Source organism: Microcebus murinus, chromosome 6 (assembly GCF_040939455.1).
Source record: "Microcebus murinus isolate Inina chromosome 6, M.murinus_Inina_mat1.0, whole genome shotgun sequence".
In the NCBI taxonomy this organism is placed as follows: Eukaryota; Metazoa; Chordata; class Mammalia; order Primates; family Cheirogaleidae; genus Microcebus; species Microcebus murinus.
In genome coordinates this window covers 28,656,813-28,681,784 of record NC_134109.1, presented here as the reverse complement: position 1 = coordinate 28,681,784, position 24,972 = coordinate 28,656,813, and the positions used below count along the sequence as shown (strand labels likewise).

The window sequence follows — 24,972 nt, the reverse complement described above, 5'->3', positions numbered from 1 at the left end:
CAAAAACAAAGACCACATGATCCTTTCAATAGATGCAGAAAAAGCTTTTGACAAAATTCAACACCCTTTCATGATACGAACACTTAAGAAAATAGGCATAGAAGGGACATACCTAAAAATGATACAAGCCATATATGACAGACCCATAGCCAACATCATACTGAATGGGGAAAGATTGAAATCATTCCCACTTAGAACTGGAACCAGACAAGGCTGCCCACTATCTCCACTTCTGTTCAACATAGTGCTGGAAGTCTTGGCTACAGCAATCAGACAAGAAAATGGAATCAAAGGTATCCAAATAGGGGCAGAAGAGATCAAACTTTCACTGTTTGCTGATGATATGATATTGTATCTAGAAAACCCCAAGGATTCAACCAAGAAACTCCTGGAACTGATCAATGAATTTAGTAAAGTCTCAGGATACAAAATTAATACACAGAAATCAGAGGCATTCATATACGCCAACAACAATCTAATTGAGAACCAAATCAAAGACTCAATTCCCTTCACAATAGCAACAAAGAAATTAAAGTACCTAGGAATATATTTAACCAAAGAGGTAAAAGACCTCTACAGGGAGAACTATGAAACACTGAGGAAGGAAATAGCAGAGGATGTAAACAGATGGAAATCCATACCATGCTCGTGGATCGGCAGACTCAATATCATCAAAATGTCTATACTACCCAAACTGATCTACAGATTCAATGCAATACCTATTAAAATCCCATCAGCATTCTTCACAGATATAGAAAAAATAATTTTGCGCTTCGTATGGAACCAAAGAAGACCCCGAATATCAAGAGCAATTCTAGGCAACAAAAACAAAATGGGAGGCATTAATATGCCAGATATCAAACTATACTACAAAGCTGTAGTAATTAAAACAATATGGTATTGGCACAAAAACAGGAATATTGACCAGTGGAACAGATGTGAGAATCCTGATATAAAACCATCCTCATATAGCCATCTCATCTTTGACAAAGCAGACAAAAACATACGCTGGGGAAAAGAATCCCTCTTCAATAAATGGTGCTGGGAAAACTGGATAGCCACCTGTAGAAGGCTAAAACAGGACCCACACCTTTCACCTCTCACAAAAACCAACTCACGCTGGATAACAGACTTAAACCTAAGATATGAAACTATTAGAACTCTAGAGGAAAAAGTTGGAAACACTCTCCTAGACATCGGCCTGGGAAAAGAGTTTATGAAGAAGTCCCCAAAGGCAATCACAGCAGCAACAAAAATAAATAAATGGGACATGATCAAACTACAAAGCTTCTGCACAGCCAAAGAAATAGTCATGAAAGTAAACAGACAGCCTACAGAATGGGAGAAAATTTTTGCATCCTATGCATCCGATAAGGGACTGATAACTAGAATATACTTAGAACTCACGAAAATTAGGAAGAAAAAATCAAATAACCCCATTAAAAAGTGGGCAAAGGACTTGAACAGAAATTTTTCTAAAGAAGACAGAAGAATGGCCAACAAACATATGAAGAAATGCTCAACATCTCTAATCATCAGGGAAATGCAAATCAAAACCACAATGAGATATCACTTAACCCCAGTGAGAATGGCCTTTATCAAAAAATCTCCAAACAATAAATGCTGGCGTGGTTGCGGAGAGAGAGGAACACTCCTACACTGCTGGTGGGACTGCAAACTAGTTCAACCTCTGTGGAAAGCAATATGGAGATACCTTAAAGCGATCCAAGTGAATCTACCATTTGATCCAGCAATCCCATTGCTGGGCATCTACCCAAATGATCCAGTGACACTCTACAAAAAAGACACCTGCACTCGAATGTTTATAGCAGCACAATTCATAATTGCAAGGCTGTGGAAACAGCCCAAGTGCCCATCAATCAAAGAATGGATTAATAAAATGTGGTATATGTACACCATGGAGTACTATTCAGCTCTAAGAAACAATGGTGATATAGCACACCTTATATTTTCCTGGTTAGAGCTGGAACCCATACTACTAAGTGAAGTATCCCAAGAATGGAAAAACAAGCACCAGATATATTCTCCAGCAAACTGGTATTAACTGAGTAGCACCTAAGTAGATACATAGGTGCTACAGTAATAGGGTATTGGGGAGGTGGGAGGGGGGAGGGGGGCGGGTATATACATACATAGTGAGTGAGATGTGCACCATCTGGGGGATGGTCATGATGGAGACTCAGACTTTTGGGGGGGGGAATGGGCATTTATTGAAACCTTAAAATCTGTACCCCCATAATATGCCAAAATAAAAAAAAAAAAAAAAAAAAAAAAAAAAAATACATAAGGAACTCAAACAAAAAAAAAAAAAAAAAAAAAAAAAAAACCAAACATGGGCCGGGCGCGGTGGCTCACGCCTGTAATCCTAGCTCTCTGGGAGGCCGAGGCAGGTGGATTGCTCAAGGTCAGGAGTTCGAAACCAGCCTGAGTAAGAGTGAGACCCCGTCTCTACTATAAATAGAAAAGAAATTAATTGGCCAACTAATATATACAAAAAATTAGCCGGGCATGGTGGCACATGCCTGTAGTCCCAGCTACTTGGGAGGCTGAGGCAGGAGGATTGCTTGAGCCCAGGAGTTTGAGGTTGCTGTGAGCTAGGCTGATGCCACGGCACTCACTCTAGCCTGGGCAACAAAGCGAGACTCTGTCTCAAAAAAAAAAAAAACAAACATGGATATAATATGAAACTAAACAGAAAATTTGCATAAATAGAACATGAGACCTCTAAAGATATTTCAGCTTGTGGTTGGCAGTTTTGCACACTCTGTGCCTCCATTTTCTTGTCTATAAAATGGGAATTTCAGTAGTATCTTCCTTAATAGGTTTCTTCACAGATAACACTGTGAAGATCAGAGGTGGTCACCCATGTGGAGCACTTGACATAGACTGGTCACTCAGAAAACGTTAGCTGTCATTATTAATATCATTTTTATTGATTTTAATACTGAGGATTATTCTACTTTCTTCAGTAGGCACTCTTACTACTTAATCCAGGTAATGTACGGGATGTAAGAACCTCATTTTCATGATAGCTCGCTGGTCTCCATGGCTAATTGCATTTGCAGGAGAAATATTTAGCTGCAAAGAGATGTTCAATATCTAGTGAGATGATAGAGAAAGTAAGAAAAAAAGAGGAAATAGCTAAGGAATATAGAAGTGTAGAAGGCACTACAGAAGGTATGGGGGCTTTTTTTTTTATGAAAAGACAGAGTCTTGCTCTGTCACCCAGGCTGGAGTGCAGTGGCATGATCATAGCTCACTACAGCCTCAAACCCTGGGGCTCAAGCAATCCTTGTGCCTCAGCCTCCCAGTAGCTGGGACTATAGGCATGAGACACCACGCCTGGCTATATTTTTTTCTTTTTTTGTAGACACAGGGTCTCACTATGTTGCCCAGGCTAGTCTCGAATTCTTGGCCTCAAGCGATCCTCCCTCATCGCTGATATTACAGGTTTGAGTATCGCAAAGCTTGGCAAGAAACAATCTGCAGCCTGACTGCCCACAGTGCTTATGCCCACGGACCCACCATCGTCCCCTGCCATAGACAAATTCACTATTAGCTTATGTTGTCCAAGGCAACAGTAACCTCTTATGACATCAGAAAAAGAACTCCCAGACAAATCAGCCTTGTCAATTCAGATGGTGGTCTACCCACCCTCTCACGTGCTGGGTAAGAGAACAAACATCTCACTTTCACAAGTCACAAGCTGACAGTAATGAATCAAACCATGACAAGCTTCAGGGGGCCTTACAAGAATCAGGAGTACAGGAATATAACAGTAACTGCTAACAAGCAAAGCCAATCTTAGTGTGTTTTAGATACAAGAGTAGGGAGGAACTGTCCTCCTTTATAACATGAATTTTCTTTTCCAACTCTTTACCTACCACCTGATCCATATGTTAATACTTAGCTGTTTCAAAAATTCCAAACCTCACATCATTCCATGGTTTCTTGGGCTCTCCTCCTCCTAGAGTCCCAAAGCTGGAAGAGGAGGACAGGGAAGGGCCCCTCCTGAGAAAGCTTGGGAAAGCATTTGAGGCAAGTCTGGAAAAGGTTGCCTGGAGACCAGATGATCTTGAACTTCGGTTGCCTTGACAACAGTGTGGCTCTTTCTATTGTGCCTAAAGGGTTAGCCCCAGTCATCAAGGGCTAGCAGTGAATTTCCTGATTCAAAATAGATACTCTTCTATAATCTAATCAAAGATGCCACCCCCCACAAAACACAGTAACATTATAAATACTTAATAGATGCTTCCTGATGTGATGAAATTGGAAAGTCAGTTTCTACATTTAGAGGTCAGAAGCTAAAGAATTACATAAAACCTATTATGAATTCAACTTTAAAATGGTACTCCCAGGAGCCTACTTGCTCAAGGTTTCTTGGGCGTGGCTCTGGGTAAAAGAAAATAAAAAAATAAATAAAATAAAATGGTTCTCCCAATTACTCAGAATTTTAAGTACAACCATAGTTAAATCAATATTCAACTCCTCTATTCGATATTAATTCTGTTATTCAATAGGGACCTTAGCATCTCTTTAAACAGATTTACCTACTCAGTGAGGGTATGCTCTGCTTGTAGGTATATGGGCTGTTGCTATGTGGATGCTGAGCAAAGGAGTGAATGGTCAAGAAGTAAGAAATAACCCAACTAGGAAAAGGGAAGTGGGGCTGGGGGGGCCTGGACCACAAGGTGGCTGAATGGCCGGGAAAGTGATCCTGTCATCAGAGTGAGTAGGAAACTCTTCCCAGGCACATATGGGCAAGCCACTAGGGCAGAAAGTGGCTACAGATCGCTCTCTCTCCAAACTCTTTATTCCTTCCCATTAATCACATTTCCAAATCCACACTTCCTGGTCAATAATGAATATGAAAAGTTATACTTGCACTCCTCCTGAATCCAATAGTGCTGCATCAATCAGGTGGAGCCTCATAAATAAGACATAGCTAATAACATTTTAAAAGTATTCTAATGGCATTAGAAAGAATGAGGCATGTATTATGTACTAATATAGAAAGATAACCATATACTTACAATGCACTTATGTAGCACTGAAAATTTCTGGAGGCTTATGCAAGAAAGTATTGTTATCTCTACAGAGTGAGGAGTGGGGAGGTGAGAAGGAAAAGGGACTTAACTCATGCCTCATACATTTTTTGTACTACTTTAACTATCATGAACATGCATTGCTTTTATAATTTTTTTTTTTTTTGAGACAGAGTCTCGCTTGTTGCCCAGGCTAGAGTGAGTGCCCTGGCATCAGCCTAGCTCACAGCAACCTCAAACTCCTGGGCTCAAGTAATCCTTCTGCCTCAGCCTCCCGAGTAGCCGGGACTACAGGCATGCGCCACCATGCCCGGCTAATTTTATATATTTATATTAGTTGGCCAATTAATTTCTTTCTATTTATAGTAGAGACGGGGTCTTGCTCTTGCTCAGGCTGGTTTCGAACTCCTGACCTCAAGCAATCGGCCCGCCTCGGCCTCCCAGAGTGCTAGGATTACAGGCGTGAGCCACCGTGCCCAGCCGCTTTTATAATTTTTTAAATGACATCTTCTTGTTTTCTTTTAAGAGATGGGTTCTCACTCTGTCATGCAGGCTGGAGTACAGTGGAATGATCATAACTCAATGCAACCTCAAACTCCTGGGCTCAAGCGATCTTCCTGCCCCAGCCTCCCACGTAGCTGGGACTTCAGATGTGCCCCACTGTGCCCAGCTAATTTTATTTGTTTTATAGAGATAGGGTCTTGCTATGTTGACCAGGCTGGTCTTGAACTCCTGGTCTCAAGTGATCCTCCTACCTCGAAACTTATGGGAATGACCTTTCTAAAGTCCACTGGCAATATGGATCAGGAACCTTGAAAAATGATCACATCCTCTGAGCTCTTTAGAAGTAGTATAACTAGTGGGAAGGAATATAGCATAGGCTTAAAAGTCCTTGGGAGCCAGACTACCCGGTTCAAATTCTCCATCACTTACTAGATAAGGCATCCCAGACAAATCAATTAACGTCTCTGTGCCTCAGTTTCCTTATGTCATAGAGTTGGTATGAGGATTACATGAATTATTAATACATGTAAAGTGCAGAGAGCAGTACATGGCATATAGTGAGCATGTCACAAAGGCTAGCCAGTAGTAATAGTGGGAGTCATAGTTTATCCTAAGAAAATAGCAGAATTTGGACAAATACCTTTATATACATATAGGGAAAAATGAAAAACTACTCAATGTAGAACATGATCTGTTCATACAAATAAAAAGTGTGCAGCTCTTTAAAAATCATGTTTTCACAGATTATTTAAGGGTATAGAAAAAATCCTAGGCTTCAATGTTCCATTAAAAAAGCATGGTATAGGCCGGGCGTGGTGGCTCACGCCTGTAATCCTAGCTCTCTGGGAGGCCGAGGCGGGCGGATTGTTTGAGTTCAGGAGTTCGAAACCAACCTGAGCAAGAGCAAGACCCCGTCTCTACTATAAATAGAAAGAAATTAATTGGCCAACTAATATATATAGGAAAAATTAGCCGGGCATGGTGGCACATGCCTGTAGTCCCAGCTACTCGGGAGGCTAAGGCAGCAGGATCGCTTGAGCCCAGGAGTTTGAGGTTGCTGTGAGCTAGGCTGATGCCATGGCACTCACTCTAGCCTGGGCAACAAAGTGAGACTCTGTCTCAAAAAAAAAAAAAAAAAAAAAAAAAAAGCATGGTATAAAACTGCACATGCATACAATAAGACATCAATTTTCTTTTTAAAATAAGTAACAAATAATCCTATTAGTCATATTAAAACATGTCCCTAGCCTTCTCAAAATCTTTCCTAAGTGAGTTAGTGAGGAATTACAAGTAAAGAATAGATAGCAAGGAGAGAGAGAGAAAGTGGGAGAAACAAGAAGGTAAACAAATTATTCTGGCATTGATAATTATCTGTTTATAGTCACCCCTACTCTCTTGTACCAAAAAGGATTCAGGCTAGTTACAAAAATACATACAATAGCATAAAACAAAATTTAAAAATAAGTGGAGAATAGGTAGACATTATAGTATGCACTGCTGTGAACTATGAAAACTTCAGTTAGAATCAATTATAATGGCAATAAAACTCTACTTGGTAAATTTGACTAATACAGACCTTAAAGGTGGCTTTCTATTAGAGTGACAATCAGAGAATTAGCTACTTCTAATTACAGAAGGGGGTTAAAAACAACAAAAAGCAATCAAAAAAAAAGCAAAAACAATTTTTTCAAGGATTTGGGTAAATTGCCAGATCTGCACAATTCTCTGGGGAGAACCCTAATCACGTGCTAAAAGGGATTACTCCTTCCCAAAGACAGAAGGAGCAGGTCCCACGCCTCACTGGAGTGCAGCCACTACACCACAGAGAATAGGAAATACCAAGTCTAGGTGACATTTTGGGGACACCAGTCACCAAGAATCATCAGAATTCCAGCTGACTGGGCTCATTTTAATCACAGAAAAGCTTCATGAATCTTATCAGCTAGTAAGAATACAGTGTAACTGTATTTCTCCAAAGTGCCTAACAAACTGGCCTAAGGTAGCACATCCAGGATTCCTGAGGGGAAAATCCCTGTGCGCTCATTACCACGTACAGCACTCACTGTCCCTGATAGTATTATTTAAACATTAAGCGGGGGTTAGCTTCCAGAAGAGCAAAAAATCCTGCTGGAATCCAGCCACTAGTCTACTTCCCTTATAACTCATAGTGATCAGATTTATAGCCCTTTGCATATCACAGCATGGACTCAGCCTCTTCTGAGAATGTTTGCATTACTAAGTATTATCTTCCACTCCTACTGCCTTTAAGCCACTACAGGGACATTATTAGCCAATATATCTAAGTACACTTTAGATGCTAATTAGAAATATGTATTTCATGAATTATTCATAAAAAATCATTTTTCATAGTTTTTCCTTAATATTATTCACAAAACTGAACATTCACTGAACATTTACTTTATACCAACTACTTTGTTTCTTAAGTATGTTCTCATTTAATTCCCACCTCAACTTCGTTAAGAACATTCTATTATTACCCCTGTGGTACAGATGTCAGAAAGGGTTTGAGGAAGTAGTACTATAAGGGCAGAGATTTTTTTCTGTTTTATTTACCACTGTATTTCTAGCACCTCAAACTCTACCTGACACACAGGGACACTCATTTACTTGTTGAACGAATGAACAACAAATAAACTATAGTTTCCCAAGACCAAACAACTGGTACAGGCAGAACTGGGATCCCAACATAGGTCTGACTTCAGAACCCAAACTTTATTTTTATTTTATTTATTTATTTTTTTTGAGACAGAGTCTTACTTTGTTGCCCGGGCTAGAGTGAGTTTCAGGGCGTCAGCCTAGCTCACAGCAACCTCAAACTCCTGGGCTCAAGTGATCCTCCTGCCTCAGCCTCCCAAGTAGCTGGGACTACAGGCATACGCCACCATGCCCGGCTAATTTTTTCTATATATATTAGCAGGCCAATTAATTTCTTTCTATTTATAATAGAGACGGACCTCGCTCTTGCTCAGGTTGGTTTTGAACTCCTGACCTCGAGCAATCCGCCCGCCTCGGCCTCCCAGAGTGCTAGGATTACAGGCGTGAGCCACCTCGCCTGGCCTAAAATGATAATTTTTAATGATCAGTAATACCTTAAGTCATACTTTTCAGTCCTATTCTGTTCCCCCCAATGTCACTGTTCTAGCGATTTCTTGCCTGTTGATGGCTATGACAATGTAGGAGTGGTACAGCAGCAGTACCACTGTAGGAGTGAGATGTTAACAACCAGTATAGTGATCTCCTCCTACCTAGCACCTGGGAGGCCTAAGATGCTATTTCATAAAGCAGGGATGACAGATTCAACCCTGAGGGCCTCAGAAGGGTTCCACAGCACCAGGCATGGTTGAAGGGCTAGCAGCCCACCCAGACAGCAGGTTCTCTGCAACACAGCAGCCAGCACCATCTGACGGGCTACAGGGGAAACAATGTGTGGAACAGCAAGGTTGTGACAGGATTTCACCGTACTTAGCTAAACAATACATTCATACTGCTGGGATGCAAAAGAAAAACAATTTACCCGATATTAAGAAACAAAAGAACTAAGTGAAGTATCCCAAGAATGGAAAAACAAGCACCAGATATATTCTCCAGCAAACTGGTATTGACTGAGTAGCACCTAAGTGGACACATAGGTACTACAGTAATAGGGTATTGGGCAGGTGGGCGGGGGGCGGGTATATACATACATAATGAGTGAGATGTGCACCATCTGGGGGATGGTCATGATGGAGACTCAGACTTTTGGGGGGAGGGGGGGAAATGGCCATTTATTGAAACCTTAAAATCTGTACCCCCATAATATGCCAAAAAAAAAAAAAAAAAGAAAAAAGAAACAAAAGATATAATGCTTAGAGATCAGTTGCCGAAATGGTTGGCTTCATATCACTGGTGTTTATGATGGATTTTAGGTGAAACAGGTTGTGATTATACATGATACCCTAACACCATATTCTACAGTAGAAATCACTCCCTTTCTAATTCTTTCTCAAAATTTCAGATTCTGTTAAGGAGAAAGTCTCACATGAGTAATAGCATATCTTTATCATCTCCTGAACACCTGCTAATCTCCCTTTGAAGTAAAGAAAAAACAGGCCCCAGTCTCAGAATCTTTAATTAGCAATAGCCTCTAACTAAGAAACACTTGTTGAGAGGCAGGAGAGCCTTCCTGGTCATCAGAAGGAGATCTAGAGTAAAATGGCCAGGGTTTATGCCTGTTGTCACTTAGTGACTATATGTAACTAATTACTTCATCTCTCTGTGCCTCATTTCCTCACCAGCAAAATGAAGATGATAATAGTACTTAACTTACGGATGGTCTAAGGATTACATGAACTAACCCATACAGAGTACTCTGAACTTTGGTATATAATAAACAGCAATTTTTTGTTTTTGTTTTTGAGACAAGAGTCTCACTCTATTGCCTGGGCTAGAGTGCCATGGCATCGGCCTAGCTCACAGCTACCTCAAACTCCTGGGCTCAAGCAATCCTGCTGCCTCAGCCTCACAAGTAGCTGGGGCTACAGCCATGTGCCACCATGCCCGGCTAATTTTTTCTATATTTTTAGTTGGCCAATTAATTTCTTTCTATTTTTAGTAGAGACAGGGTCTCACTCTTGCTCAGGCTGGTCTCGAACTCCTGACATTGATCGATCTGCCTGCCTCGGCCTCCCAGAGTGCTAGGATTACAGGCGTGAGCCAGCGCACCTGCCCTAAACAGCAATTATTATTATCATATGGCAGGTTTTTGTGTTTTGTCTTGGTAATTTTCTACCTGTGATACTAGTTTTCTACTTACAGTGATAATAAAAAGTTTCCTTCTTGAATAAATTAATGTAGGTAAGGAAAAAAAGTGAGTTGATGTATAAAGAAAAGCATAAAGGCTGTCCAGATTCAGTGAGCCTCAACATATCAACTCACCAGGGCTAGACCAAACCACCATGTTCTGTGCAAATGAATGCTTTTTCCTTTTCCCCAAAAACCTAGTATTTCTCCAAGATGAGGACCTGTCACTTTTTTTACTGTCACTCATGACTTCTCCGCACTTGCACTCCTAGCAAGACAAAGGCATTCGATAAGTGTGAATTCCATTTGTGTACTTCCTCTTCTTATGACCTCCCTTTCCAGTCCTGATTTCCAATGGCCAGCACCAAACACGCTGGAGAACTGCGTGTTCTTACCACCCACTGGTACCCACTGAGCAGCACGTGGGGCAGAAGCCAACTGACCTTCAGGGCTTTGAAGATGACCCCGGGGTGCCGGGGAGAGCGGGTAGTATTGTTCTCCAGTAGCTGCTCCAAAGCACGCCGAAGCCCAGAAAAGTCTGTGGGAGGGTTGTAAGTCCTCGTCCCCTTGTAGTGAATGGAACTAAAGGCTTCAGGGAAGCGGCCCAGCTTCCGGAACCGGTCCTGGATGAGCTTCTCTGGCACCTCTGAGGGGTGATCTGTCCAAGCAGAAACACAGGCACGTGAGCACCGAGTGACCTCTCCTTTCACGAGAAAAGTTACCTATGTTTCATTATAAAAGTAAGATACTCTGAGACTCCATATATATAAAGTACATAAGCAGGCAGGACTAATCTGTGCTGTTGGAATTCAGGTCCCCCTCGCCTGGAAAGGGGCATGAGGAGGCAGCTGGTGTTCTATGGGCTGGTGCTGACTGCACAGGTGCCACAGGTGAAAATTCATCACATTATACACTTCTGATATGATGTACATTTTTCTATGTGGATATTATACTTCAAGGAAGAGTCTTTTTAAAATTAAAGCTCCATCATTGTAAGAAAAATCTAGACATGCCAAAGCAAAAAAGGAAAGAAATGTATGACCTCTGCTCCCTCTTACTCTGCAAAGGAAACTATAGCTCAATGTTCACCCTTTCTCTTTTTCAGACTCTAGCAGGCCCAGACAGAGTTTTTATCTATACAATTACCAACAGATGTATGTAACTTGCTTTTTTATCACTGAATAACATACTGTAAGTATCTATCCTTGTCATGATATACTCTGAAAAGTTCCTTATTCTTTTCAACAGCTATATATAGTCTTCCATCCTGTGGATATATTTAACCAGTTACCTACTAATGAACATTTAAAAGAATTGAAAATTATGGTCTTTTTTTTTTTTTTTTTTTGAGATAGATTCTCACTTTGTTGTCCAGGCTAGAGTGAGTGCCGTGGCGTCAGCCTAGCTCACAGCAACCTCAAACTCCTGGGCTCAAGCAATCCTCCTGCCTCAGCCTCCCGAGTAGCTAGGACTATAGGCACGTGCAACCATGCCCGGCTAATTTTTTTCTATATGTATTAGTTGCCCAATTAATTTCTTTCCATTTTTAGAGTATAGACGGGGTCTCGCTCAGGTCCAGCTCAGGTCCAGCTCAGGCTGGTTTTGAACTCCTGACCTCGAGCAATCCGCCCACCTCGGCCTCCCAGAGTGCTAGGATTATAGGCGTGAGCCACCGCGCCCGGCAGAAAAATCTGGTCTTATGTGATGAAGCCGTGGGCAACCTACCAATGTATGAGGGTATCAGCTTGCCCACAGCCTCAGCATTTGTCCAGAAATTTGGGCAGTGATAGTACAGATGGATTCAATAAATGTTTTGGAGGTAAAGATTGAAAGGACTTTCTGTTTTAATTTCATTCATTCATTCATTCATTTATTTATTTTGAGACAGAGTTTCACTCTGTTGCCCAAGCTAGAGTGACGTGGCATCGACCTAGCTCACAGCAACCTCAAACTCTTGGGCTCAAGCAATCCTCCTGCCTCAGCCTCCCAAGTAGCCGGGACTACAGGCATGTGCCACCATGACCAGCTAATTTTTTCTACTTTCAGTAAAGACGGGGTCTCGCTCTTGCTGCTGAGGCTGGTCTGTAACTCCTGAACTCAAGCAATCCTCCCGACTTGGCCTTCCAGAGTGCTAGGATTACAGGTATGAGCCACCATGGCTTCCTTTAATATTTTAACAACAAAATCATCCCAAATGACATCAACAGTATATTAGCTTGAAATTAAAGGTACAATAGTCATATATATATATATACACACACACACACACACACACACAAAGAGGTGGGGAGAGAGGGAGAGAGTGGGGAGAGATGGGGAGAGAAGGAGAGAAAGGGAGAGGAAAGGGAGAGAGGGAGAGACAGAGAGACAGAGAGATTCATTATGTTGCCCAGGCTAGATTTGAACTACCAGGCTCAAGCCATCCTCCTGCCTTTTGCTGAGGAGCTGTGATGACAGACCTGGGCTACCATGGCTGGCTCTAAAGGTACAGTCATCAAAGAGAAGTAGCCATAATTCTGCAGTTCCTTAATCCTATCTCCCGCTGAACTTTTCCAGGCAGCTAGTTTTGAGGGAAGCATCAAGCAGTGTCCTAGGGGTAGGCCATCAGTCACTGACTTCTCCCAAAGCCACCCAGGAGCTCAATAACTTTACTTCTTCCCAAAATGACCTCCTCCCTACATAACTTGACAGCTTGTCCCTGGACACACATATCATTGCTCCACAATGACTTGGCCCTGCCCATTTGTAAACAGAAATCATTCATTTGCCTACTTAAACTCCTACCTAGGAATCCTCTATCTAGAAAAGGAGGATCAAACAAAAAATTAGAAAAAAATCAAATTACCAATCAGCCCACAATTCTGGCACCTCTCCTACCCTGCATAAAATCTGGCTGCCCTAGTTCCATCTCAAGGTTTCAAGAAGCAGCAATGATATTCCAAAAACTACTGGATTTAGGAGTTAGAAGACCTTCTTTTGAACTTCAATTTTGCAACTTACTAGCTAGAACCTCCATGGTTACATAACATAAGCTCTCTCAATTCAGTTTCTTTACCTGTAAGATGGGGCTGCTATTGACTGGGCTGAATCACAAAGACACAGTAAGATAGCATTTATTTAAGAAACATCCAGGCTTGCACGGTGGCTCACACCTATAACCCTAGCACTCTGGGTGGCCGAGGCGGGCAGATTGCTCGAGGTCAGGAGTTCGAAACCAGCCTGAGCAAGAGTGAGACCCCGTCTCTACTATAAATAGAAAGAAATTAATTGGCCAACTAATATACATAGAAAATATTAGCAAGGCATGGTGGCGAATGCCTGTAGTCCCAGCTACTTGGGAGGCTGAGGCAGCAGGATTGCTTGAGCCCAGAAGTTTGAGGTTGCTGAGCTAGGCTGACGCCACAGCACTCACTCTAGCCTGGGCAACAAAGCAAGACTCTGTCTCAAAAAAAGAAACATCCACCATAGTGCATGACATATAGCAAAAAAATAAGTAACTTTTGGGAGACTTGTTATTTCAAAATCCTGAACTGGCAATAAAACTTTTCCCTCACCAATGTTAAAGATCTAAAGTGGTATAAAGTCAGCATCTCTTAACTCCTCTTCTTACCTATGGGTACTTGCTAGTGAGTCTCTTCCTCCATTCTGTAACTTTTTTTTAACTTATTATTATTTGGTAGCAACAGAGTCTCACTATGTTGCTCAGGCTGGTCTCAAACTCCTGGATTCAAGTGATCCTCTGACCTCAGCTTCCCAAAGTGCTGGGATTATAGGCATGAGCCACCATGCCTGACCTATTCTGGAACATTTGGATTTCTCACGTTCCTATAGGTCATGAGTAATTGGTACGACCAGAATCCAACTGGTCCCAGCTTCTTCAGATTCAATCTCCTTGATGGCCTAGTCTATCCACTTCCCTCCTGCTGCCACTGCCCAGATTCATTCTCCGCCACTTCTCATCTGGGTACCTCGATAACCCCCTCCCAGCCTCCAGGCATGCCTGCAATAGGCTACCCAGGAATCTCTTGAAAATATAGATATGGGCCAGGCGCAGTGACTCACGCCTATAATCCTAGCACTCTGGGAGGCCAAGGCAGGTGGATCGCTCAAGGTCAGGAGTTCGAAACCAGTCTGAGCAAGAGCGAGACCCCATCTCTACTATAAATAGAAAGAAATTAATTGACTAACTAATATATATAGAAAATATTAGCTGGGCATGGTGGCACATGCCTGTAGTCCCAGCTACTCGGGAGGCTGAGGCAGGAGGATTGCTTGAGCCCAGGAGTTTGAGGTTGCTGTGAGCTAGGCTGACGCCATGGCACTCACTCTAGCCTGGGCAACAAAGCGAGACTCTGTCTCAATGAAAAGAAAGAAAATATAGATATGATCATGTAACTCTCTGCCTAAGATCCTTCAGGGACTCCTGTCATTCTTGAGAACTGAGTCAGGGCTACCCATGACCTGATCCCTGCATATCTCCACCGTTCCCTCCCCCACAAGCTATGCTTCAGACACACGGCGGGAGGGGAGGGTGATGTTCAGTGGATAGGAAGAGAAGGAAAGGGATAACACTAGAGAAGGAGGTCAGAGGCTTAGGCAGGAGTTAAAATGAAACACCATATTAGGAGTTTGGATTTTATTTTGATATAGTCAAAAGACACTGACTGACATAAGCAGGAGTATACCATGACCTAAAGTATAAATTAAGCTTTTGAAAAGATCACTCTGGATGCTATGTGGAGACCGCAGTGAAGGGAGCAAGAATGGAATTTTGGAAGCTACTGCAGAACTACTTGCAGTTCTCCAAACACAACTTGCTCCTTGAAGCCACTAGGGATTTACTCTTCCTAGAACATCTTCCTCTCCTCCTCTAGCCAAGTCTCTCAGAGTTCAAATTCACTGGCTTTTGCCTAGATCCCATCAGGAGGTGTACAGAGGCCCTCCTCCACACTCCCACAGCTCCAGTACCTACATCTACAGAATAGAACATGGTGTGGTCTCCCCAACTAGACTGTGACCTATTCAAGGGTGGGAATTGCTTTTTCTTTTTATAGCTATGTACCTTGGTACTCAGCACACGTGCACTCAATAACCTTTGATGACTAAATGAACAAGTGAATGTTGTAATTGTTTTAAGGCCAACACTACTGTCCTCCCCCCATCTAATTACTGTTGTGGCACCTGCTCTCTGACCCTCCTGCTCAGGTGATGATCTTGATCTTGCTCCTATTTCTCTAAGAAAATACAAACAATAAGACAAGAACTTCCACACACACATACCACACCACCACCACATCTACCTATTTACCTGCAACTGCATCCATATACTTTCCTTTCTCTCCTTTTATTCTGCATGAACTGTCCATGGTCCTAACTAAGGCCAACCCTTCCGCCTAGGCCTTACTCCAATTGTTCTGCTTTCTTGAGTCTGCATTGTTTCCTTTCTTTTTTGTTGAGACAGTCTCACTGTGTTGCCTTGGCTAGAGTGACGTGGCATCGGCCTAGCTTACAGCAACCTCAAACTCCTGGGCTCAAGCAATCCTCCTGCCTCAGCCTCTCGAATAGCTAGGACTACAGGCATGCGACACCATGCCTGGCTAATTTTTCTATATATTTTTATTTAGTTGTACAGCTAATTTCTTTCTATTTTTTAGTAGAGATGGGGTCTTGCTCTTGCTCAGGCTGGTCTTGAACTCCAGAGCTCAAATGATCTTGGCCTCCCATAGTGCTAGGATTACAGGTATGAGCCACCATGCCCGGCCTACATTGTTCCCTTTCTAATGAATCATTCCCATTGGTACACAAATATGTGTAATATGTCACACCTTAAATATTAAACTGGGAAAAATCCTTGAAATCCCATATCAGCCTCCAGCTACAATTTCATTGTTCTGCTTCACTTTATAGAACTCTTTGAAAAAGGTGAATATACTCACTACATTAATTCTTCTCCTCCTATTCTTTTTTATTTATTTAAAAAATTTTTTTTTATTTAGAGATGGGATTTCACTATGTTGCCCAGGCTGGCCTGGAACTCCTAGGCTCAAGCAATCCTCCCACCTCGGCCTCACAAGTAACTGGAATTACAAGCAAGCCACTGTTCATGGCTTCCTGTTTTCTCTTTATCCCACTCCAATTAAGCTCTCATGCCCACCACCTCAGGGAACTAGCTTTTACTCAGACCACCAAGGACCTCTATATTGCCAAAGCCAACTGGCAATTCTCAATCCTTATACTACTTAGCCTATAAGCAGATTTGACATGGTTTATCACTTCATCCCTCTTCAGACACTTCCTTATGTCTTGCCTGGGCAGAAATTTTTCTGGGCAATCTACCACTACCAAGTTCCTATTGCAGTCCAATGGCTGCCTCCCAGTATCCACAAAGGTCAATATGTGATGCAGTTCGCCATCTACTCACCAGTGCCCAGTAGCTGAGTGTGCACAGTCTCATGGAAAATGATAACTGCAGGACCCAGAGTGGATAAAGGGACATCCAGGCCACAGCGGGCAGTGGTAGCCTTGAGCTCCTTGGTAAAGTGCTTCAGATAAGCCTCTGAGGCATCCCCAAGGAATTTGAAGAGGTCATTATGCAGCCGGTCTGCATGAGTTCGATAGATGACCAGGTCTGAGATGGCCAGGACCTTAAGTAGCAGCCGTGTTCTCTGGCTTAGATTCACAGTAGCCCCCAAGAGCCCCTCCGTGTCTATCACTGCTACTTTGTGGACTGGGTCATAGGCTGCCCACACTCCCACAGTGCAGGACTCCTGGGCAGGGGAGGTTTTGAAGACTTCACGGCCATAAAAGAAAGTATGGTTGAGAGTATGAGACTTTCCATCACCAGTATTTCCAAAAATGGAAACCACCTTCAGATGCTGATCAGGTTTGCAGTCCAATTTTCTAATAAAGTCCTCTTCATTTGTTACCTTAAAAAAAAAAATAGGACAATAAAATACAGAAACTGCAAAACAACTAGAAACAGTTATAAGAAGAACAAGTGTTTCCCAGGGCCAAGGTCCTTGCTTGACTTGTCAAAGTGGCAAGGAAAGGAAGCTCCAGGATAAGAGCACCCCAACCTCCCACCCGTAGCAAACGGCTCACAGGAGCCTCTAAGCCTCAGTCGATATAAGAACTAAGTGGTCATGAAAGAGTTAAAACCATAACACTCTGAGAAGAAAACAAGGTAATTAATCTCTGTGACCTTGGATTAAGCAACAGTTTCTTAGATATGACACCAAAAGCCCAAGTAGCAAAAGCAAAAATAGATAAACTAGACTTGATCAAAATTAAAAACTTTGTACTAAAAAGAACACCATCAAGACAGTGAAAAATCAACCCACAGAATGAAAGGAAATATTTGTAGATCAAATATCTGATAAGGTCTTGGTGTTCAGAATACAAAGAAATCTTATAATTCAACAATGAAGTCAAATAACTCAATTAAAAAATATGCAAAGAATTTGCACAGACATTTCTCCAAAAGAAGATACGCAATCAACTAATAAACACATGAAAAGATGCTCTACATCATTTATCATTAGGGAAATGCAAATCAAACCCACAAGGAGATGCCACTTCACATCCACTAGAGTAGCCATGATCAAAAACAACAAGAAGTGTGGGCAAGAAAATAGCCTGGCAGTTATATACAGAGTTACCACATGACTCTAATTCCACTAAACATATGTCCACACAAAACTTGTATGTACATGAACAATCATGGAAGCATTATCTGTAACAGCCAAAAAAGTGGAAATCACCCAGATACCCATCAACTGATGAATGGATAAACAAAATGTGGTATAGCCATATACCGAAATACTATTCAGCTATAAAAAGCAATCAATCTGCTTCCACCCCTTACTTCATTATGCATTTATTTTTTTCCACCTTGGATATTTCTTAAATGTGTTCTTACTTTGACCTGACTCGGTAGAAATTCTTATTTATGTATTAATCATTTCCTGTCATGATTGTTATCAGTTCCTCATTTATAGTCTTTTTTTTTTTTTTTTTTGAGACAGAGTCTCACTCTGTTTCCCCAGGCTAGAGTGCCATGGCGTCAGCCTAGCTCACAGCAACCTCAAACTCCTGGGCTCGAGCAATCCTCCTGCCTCAGCCTCCCAAGTAGCTGGGACTACAGGCATGTACCACCATGCCTGGCTAATTTTTTCTCTATATATATTAGATGGCCAATTAATTTCTTTCTATTTATAGTAGAGACGTGGTCTCACTCTTGCTCAGACTGGTTTCGAACTCCTGACTTCAAGCGGCCTCCCAGAGTGCTAGGATTACAGGCATAAGCCACCTTGCCCAGCCCTCCTTTATAGTCTTCCTAATTCCTTGTTCGCTAAATTTCAGAGGAGGCTCAGAATGCTGTACTGAGACTACACATTTCTGCTGTTGGCAAATAATGGGCCTTGTATTGAAGTAATGTCTACTGACCTAGTATTGGCTTCTCTTTTTTAACTATACTATTGTATTTCCCTATACTTGTATGATTGGTTAGAAATCGATGAGACTAGTATTTGGAAGGAATTGTACATCTGAAAGATTCTGTTGGAAAATGTATTCTGAATCATTTCAATTAGTTTTTCAGTGGGGAAAAATTACTATCATGGCAGATTTTCATTAAATCCATGGGAGTCTTTTTATTTAAGTTTTACTTACCTAACCTTAGACTGGGAGATTGAGAAAAACATATGAAATATCATCACATTTCTCATATTCTAAAGACATTAAAATGCTTTTCAGTTATTATTATAGAATTTGTAATTTTTTAAATTATATTTCCAAAGTATTTTTTATTAGTAATTCAACCCACCAAATATGTTTCTGAAGTGGACAAGTGACAGTTTGCCCCCCATCCCCGCCCCCAATTATCAAGTAGAGAGGCTAAAGTACAATGATTTTTCTTTCTAGAAATAATAAAAATAATAGATATTTATATAAATGTCAAAAAAATGTGAAATGAAAGTAACTGGCTATGAAATAATATTTGTTTGACACACCTAGGGGAGGAAGAGGAAGGAATACAGTACTGACACATACTAGAACTTGGACTGACCTTGAAACCATGGTTAAGTGAAAGAAGCCAGACACAAATGGCTACATGTTGTATGTTTCCATTTGTATTAAATGTCCAGAACAAGCAAATTCGTAAAGACAGAAAGTAGATTAGTGGTTGCCAGTGGCTGAGAAGAAGAGGAATAGGGGAGGCTGTTAATGAACACAGGGCTTCTATTTGGGCGGACAAAAATATTCTAGAATTAGATAGTGGTAAGGGTTGTATAACTTTATGAATACACTAAAAACACTGAATTGCATACTTTATTTTTTTATTTTTTTGCCGTCTCTTTTTTTTTTTTTATTTCGGCATATTATGGGGGTACAGATTTTAAGTGAATTGCATACTTTAAAAGCATAAATTTTATGTTATGTGAATTACATCTCAATAAAGTTGTTATTTAAAAAAAATTTACTGGCCAGGCATGGTGGCTCACGCCTGTAATCCTAGCACTCTGGGATGCCGAGGCAGGCGGATCACTCAGGGTCAGGAGTTCGAAACTAGTCTGAGCAAGAGTGAGACCCCGTCTCTACTATAAAAAAAAATAGAAAGAAATTAATTGGCCAACTAATATATATAGAAAAAATTAGCCGGATATGGTGGCGCATGCCTGTAGTCCCAGCTACTTGGAAGGTTGAGGCAGAAGGATCGCTTGAGCCCAGGAGTTTGAGGTTGCTGTGAGCTAGGCTGACGCCATGGCACTCACTCTAGCCTGGGCAACAGAGTGAGACTCCGTCTCAAAAAAATAAATAAATAAAAAATAAAATAAATTTACTGAGCAAGAGTGAGACCCTGTCTCTACAAAAAATAGAAAAATTAGCCTGGCATTGTGGTGCATGCCTATAGCCCCAGCTACTCGGGAGGCTGAGGGAGGAGAATCACTTGAGCTAGGAGTCTATGGCTGCAGTGAGCTAGGATCATGCCATTGCACTCTAGCTGAGACAACACAGTGAGACTGTCTCAAAAAAATAAAAATAAAAACTATATTGGGGCCAGGCGAGGTGGCTCACGCCTATAATCCTAGCACTCTGGGAGGCCAAGGCAGGCCGACTGCTCAAGGTCAGGAGTTCAAAACCAGCCCGAGCAAGAGTGAGACCCCGTCTCTACTATCAATAGAAAGAAATTAATTGGCCAACTAATATATATAGAAAAAATTAGCTGGGCATTGGTGGTGCATGCCTGTAGTCCCAGCTACTCGGGAGGCTGAGGCAAGAGGATTGCTTGAGCCCAGGAGATTGAGGTTGCTGTGAGCTAGGCTGACGCCACGGCACTCTACCCTAGCCTGGGCAACAAAGACTCTGTCTCAAACTTCATCCACCCATAATTTCTCTGCTAACAGTTGAAAGAACACTGAAGTCCTTATAAAAAGCCAGGCCAGGAAGGAATAGATGTGGGGCCAGAGAGATCCTAGACTGGAGCTCTGGAAAGATGCTCAGAGCTCCTACTCTGAGGACACAGAACCCTGAAGTCAAAGCTCCTAATCCAAATAGGTTATATCGACTCCAGCAAAAGGAGTGATAAACCTTCACACCAAACCTCCAGCCATGAGAGACAAAAAACCACCTTTCTGATTCTCAAGCATCTGCTGGTTCAATAAAGAGCAATTAGAGAAACACAGACAGAGGCTGGGTAGCTCATGCCTATAATCCCAGTGCCTTGGGAGGCTAAGTTGAAAGGATCACTGGGGTTTAGGAGTTCAAGACTAGCATGGGCAACATAGTGAGACCCTGCCTCAATAAAATATTTAAAAATTAGCCAGGAACAGTGGTGTACACTTGTAGCCCCAGCTACTCAGGAAGCTGAAGTGGGAGGATTGCTCGAGGCCATGAGGTTGAGGCTGCAGTGAATTATGACAGCGCCACTGCACTATCACCTGAGCAAAGATACTGTCTCTTAAAAAAATTAAAATTAAACAGAAATATAGACAGAAAATATGATACGCCCTGGTTTCCTAAAGCCTCCTCAAGATGGTAAACCACTCATTATTCTCCTTAATGACATCACTATTGTTTTATTAAGAGCCTGAATGTTAATGATAATACTAACAACTCATTGAATGCCCACTCCTGTGACAGTGCCCTTCACTAATCCCTGAGGGCAGGCCCATGTCTATCGTATCTTTACATATACAGCACTTAGGACACAGCCTGGCACATGGGAGCTCGGTGTCCACTTACTGAATGAACGAATGAGTGAATGAACACCAGGCACCCTGCTAGATACTTTAATCACTCTTCCCCACCATGCATCTTCCACAGGGCTAAACACACGGCAGCATTCCATAAACTTGGTCATGAGGGGGAAAAGTTACAGAGAACAGCCCATTTTAGACCAGTGTCACTCAGCCACCCTGGTTCCAAGCTGCTAAGTTGGCCAGCAAGAGAAACAGAACAAGAGCTCCATAAACCTCCACCAGCAGGGAGTCAAAGTCAGGGTGGCCGGCTGGAAGGACCATTGACCTTCTCAAACAGGTCTGGTGGGGAAGACGAGACCTAGGGATGTTCTCCCTGTGGAAATCCATTCTGTCAGGGATCTGTTCAGTGAAACAGCAACTGCTATGCAGAATATCTAAGAGCGGGCACCTGAAAAGGGGCATGTGAGAGCCTTTAGGTACAGAATTAATGCCTCAGGATTCATGTCAAATGCCTACCAAATGATGTACATAATATAGATAAATAAATAACTCATTTGGGATGGAAATAAAACACTCCCCGTCAGCTTCTGGAGATACTGGTTTGGCATTCGGTGTCCTGGGGCTGCGGTCCCCAACCCCCAGGCTGTACAGGTCTGTGGCCTGTTAGGAACTGGGGCACAGAGCAGGAGGTGAGCAAGTGAAGCTTCATCTGTATTTACAGCTGCTCCCCATGGCTCACCATCCACCTTCCCCAGTGGAAAAACTGTCTTCCATGAAACTGGTCCCTGGTGCTGAAAAGGTTGGGGACACTGTCCTGGGTTACACTGGGGCATGCAAAGCTGACATGTTTGTATGTTGGGCATATGCATGCAAGTCCACTGCAAAGATCTCTGGGTCGAGGAGCTCAAAGTCCTAGGCTAGTTTTTCTGCTGATGAGCAGTTGAAAAACACTGAACATGCACCCATGCACCAACTGCATTTTTTTACATGTAACCATCTCTGCTCCCCTGACTGGGTGGTAGTTGCTAATTAAATAAATAGATAAATGAGAGATTCTGGGCAAACTGAAATCACTTTCCTTTTTCTGCCTTTCATGCTATTTTGCTGTCTGTTATACTACTAAATTCCTCCTTAACCTGTGGGTATTTTCCCCTGAGCCAGAAAGGAGAGAAGAGCCTAGGCCTAGGCAAGTAGCAAGACTGGTTTTCTTCTTCTTGTTTTTCCCCCTGCTGTACAGTCTTCAGAAAGCAAGACTAGTTTTCAATCAGGGAGGCAAAGATAAAAAAAAGATAAGAAGATTCCCTTTGATGAGGAAAGGAAGAAACCAGAAGGGAACAAGACTCCTGCTCTACTTGTTCTGCCTGTCCACAATGATCCCACTCTGCTCCACTCCTGGAGTGAATAAGCTACCTGACTATGGGCCCTGCCAACTGGCCACCTCACACAACTCTGCAATACCTCTGAAATGGTCTTTGGTCCTTACACAACAGCAAAAGCAGGAACACCACCAAGGCTACCCCTCCCCAAGTTCTGCCTTCCATCCTCCCCCAACTTGCTGGACTCAAGACCTCAGGCAAGACAGAAACACCCAAATTCCACTCCTGACCTTGCCACTGTGTTGCCATGGGAGAGTTTCTTAACTATTAGAGCCTCAGGGAAACAAGGTATTAACAGATTGTACAACTCCTAGGGATACTGAGGACTCAATGAGATAAAATACGTAAAGGACATAGCTCAGTGCCTAGCACACTGTAAGCCCTCGGTAAAGGCGAGCCATTATTAAAGACCAGCCCACTGGGAAAAGTCCCAGGTGCGTGGCAGTAGCAGCTGGGCATGCACCTGCCTGTTGCTCATTCAGGGACTAATGCAGCAACATGGTGAGATCTAAACTGATTCTACTAAAAATGAAAGATCTCACTGCTTGCTTCAGATAATTCCTTTCCTCTCCTTCTAATCAAAATATCATATTATTATTAATGCTGGCGTTTTAGCTGGCTTTTAGTAAAGTAACCATCTAATATTGTATTCATCTTTAAGAAACCCAACAGTACCTATCCCTCCCTCCATTTCACCCACAAAGATTTTTACTATGTATAGAATTCCAAGAAGAGTTTGTAAAATGAAGTATAACAGAACTCAAGGATCCCCATTGTTCTACTTTGGAATTCAGAACAGTTCATGGTAGTGAAAATTGTCGAGCAGTCTGACTCCAGCAGATAAAGGGAATGATGACAGTCTCTCCCTCAAGAGATTCCTTCTTAGCCCTCAGAGAATCATTCCAGAATGAAAGACCATACACAGGCTTTGTTCTGAGGAGGCCTGAAAAGGGAAAAGCAAGAGATGCAGAAGGAAGTAAAGAACCTTGGATGGGGATAAGTTCAACAGCAACAGAGCACAGTTGGAGACTCTAGAAGTTAAACCCCAAAGAAAACAGAAAACATTCTGAAGTAAAGTAGCTCAGCATCAAGATCTTTTCTTTCTTTTCTTTTTTTTTTTGAGATAGAGTCTCGCTTTGTTGCCCAGGCTAGAGTGAGTGCCATGGCGTCAGCCTAGCTCACAGCAACCTCAAATTCCTGGGCTCAAGCAATCTTACTGCCTCAGCCTCCCAAGTAGCTGGGACTACAGGCATGCGCCACCATGCCCAGCTAATTTTTTCTATATATATTTCTTGGCCAATTAATTTCTTTCTATTTATAGTAGAGACAGGGTCTCGCTCTTGCTCAGGCTGGTTTCGAACTCCTGACCTCGAGCAATCCGCCTGCCTTGGCCTCTAAGAGTGCTAGGATTACAGGCGTGAGCCACCGCGCCTGGCCTCAAGATCTTTTCAATACTGACCACTGTATTTAAAAAAGAAAATCTAATTTGTACCAACTACGATCATAACCATCCCTCTAAATTTTTATAAAGGCATTCCCTGTGACCAAGGACAAAAATCAGGTCCTTCCCCAAGTAATGGAAAGAGCTATGAGAAGCTTGGTTGCTCCCATCACAACCAAATGCTTATAACAAATTCCACCCCTGCACCAACAAATTATTTTATACCTTTGAATTGAGATACTAGAACTAACCTAAGTTAATACTTATTCCCAAAACTAAGTTCCTACTAATGACTTTTTTTTTTTTTTGAGACAGAGTCTTGCTCTGTTGCCCAGGCTAGAATGAGTACCGTGGTGTCAGCCTAGCTCACAGCAACCTCAAACTCCTGGGCTCAAGCAATCCTCCTGCCTCAGCCTCCTGAGTAGCTGGGACTACAGGCATGCGCCACCATGCCGGGCTAATTTTTTCTATATATATTAGTTGGCCAATTAATTTATTTCTATTTATAGTAGAGACAGGGTCTCACTCTTACTCAGGCTGGTTTTGAACTGACCTCGAGCAATCCACCTGCTTCGGCCTCCCAG

General features: G+C 42.2%; 1 protein-coding gene across 5 annotated transcripts in view; it reads right to left on the bottom strand.

Annotated features, from left to right (window-relative positions):
- ZFYVE1 (zinc finger FYVE-type containing 1) overlaps positions 1–24,972 on the bottom strand; it is a 60,837-nt gene that overhangs the window by 18,130 nt on the left and 17,735 nt on the right. For 3 of the 5 annotated variants that reach the window (XM_012741091.2, XM_012741101.2, XM_076003883.1), the window contains 2 exons: positions 16,792–17,296; positions 10,814–11,028 (listed from right to left, as the gene is read on the bottom strand). In XM_012741091.2, the coding sequence (XP_012596545.1) occupies positions 10,814–11,028; positions 16,792–17,296 (720 nt within the window). Of the gene's footprint in view, positions 1–3,951; positions 4,105–10,813; positions 11,029–16,791; positions 17,297–24,972 lie in introns of those variants that run through there. The other 2 variants (XM_012741135.3, XM_012741126.3) reach the window with 2 other exon arrangements.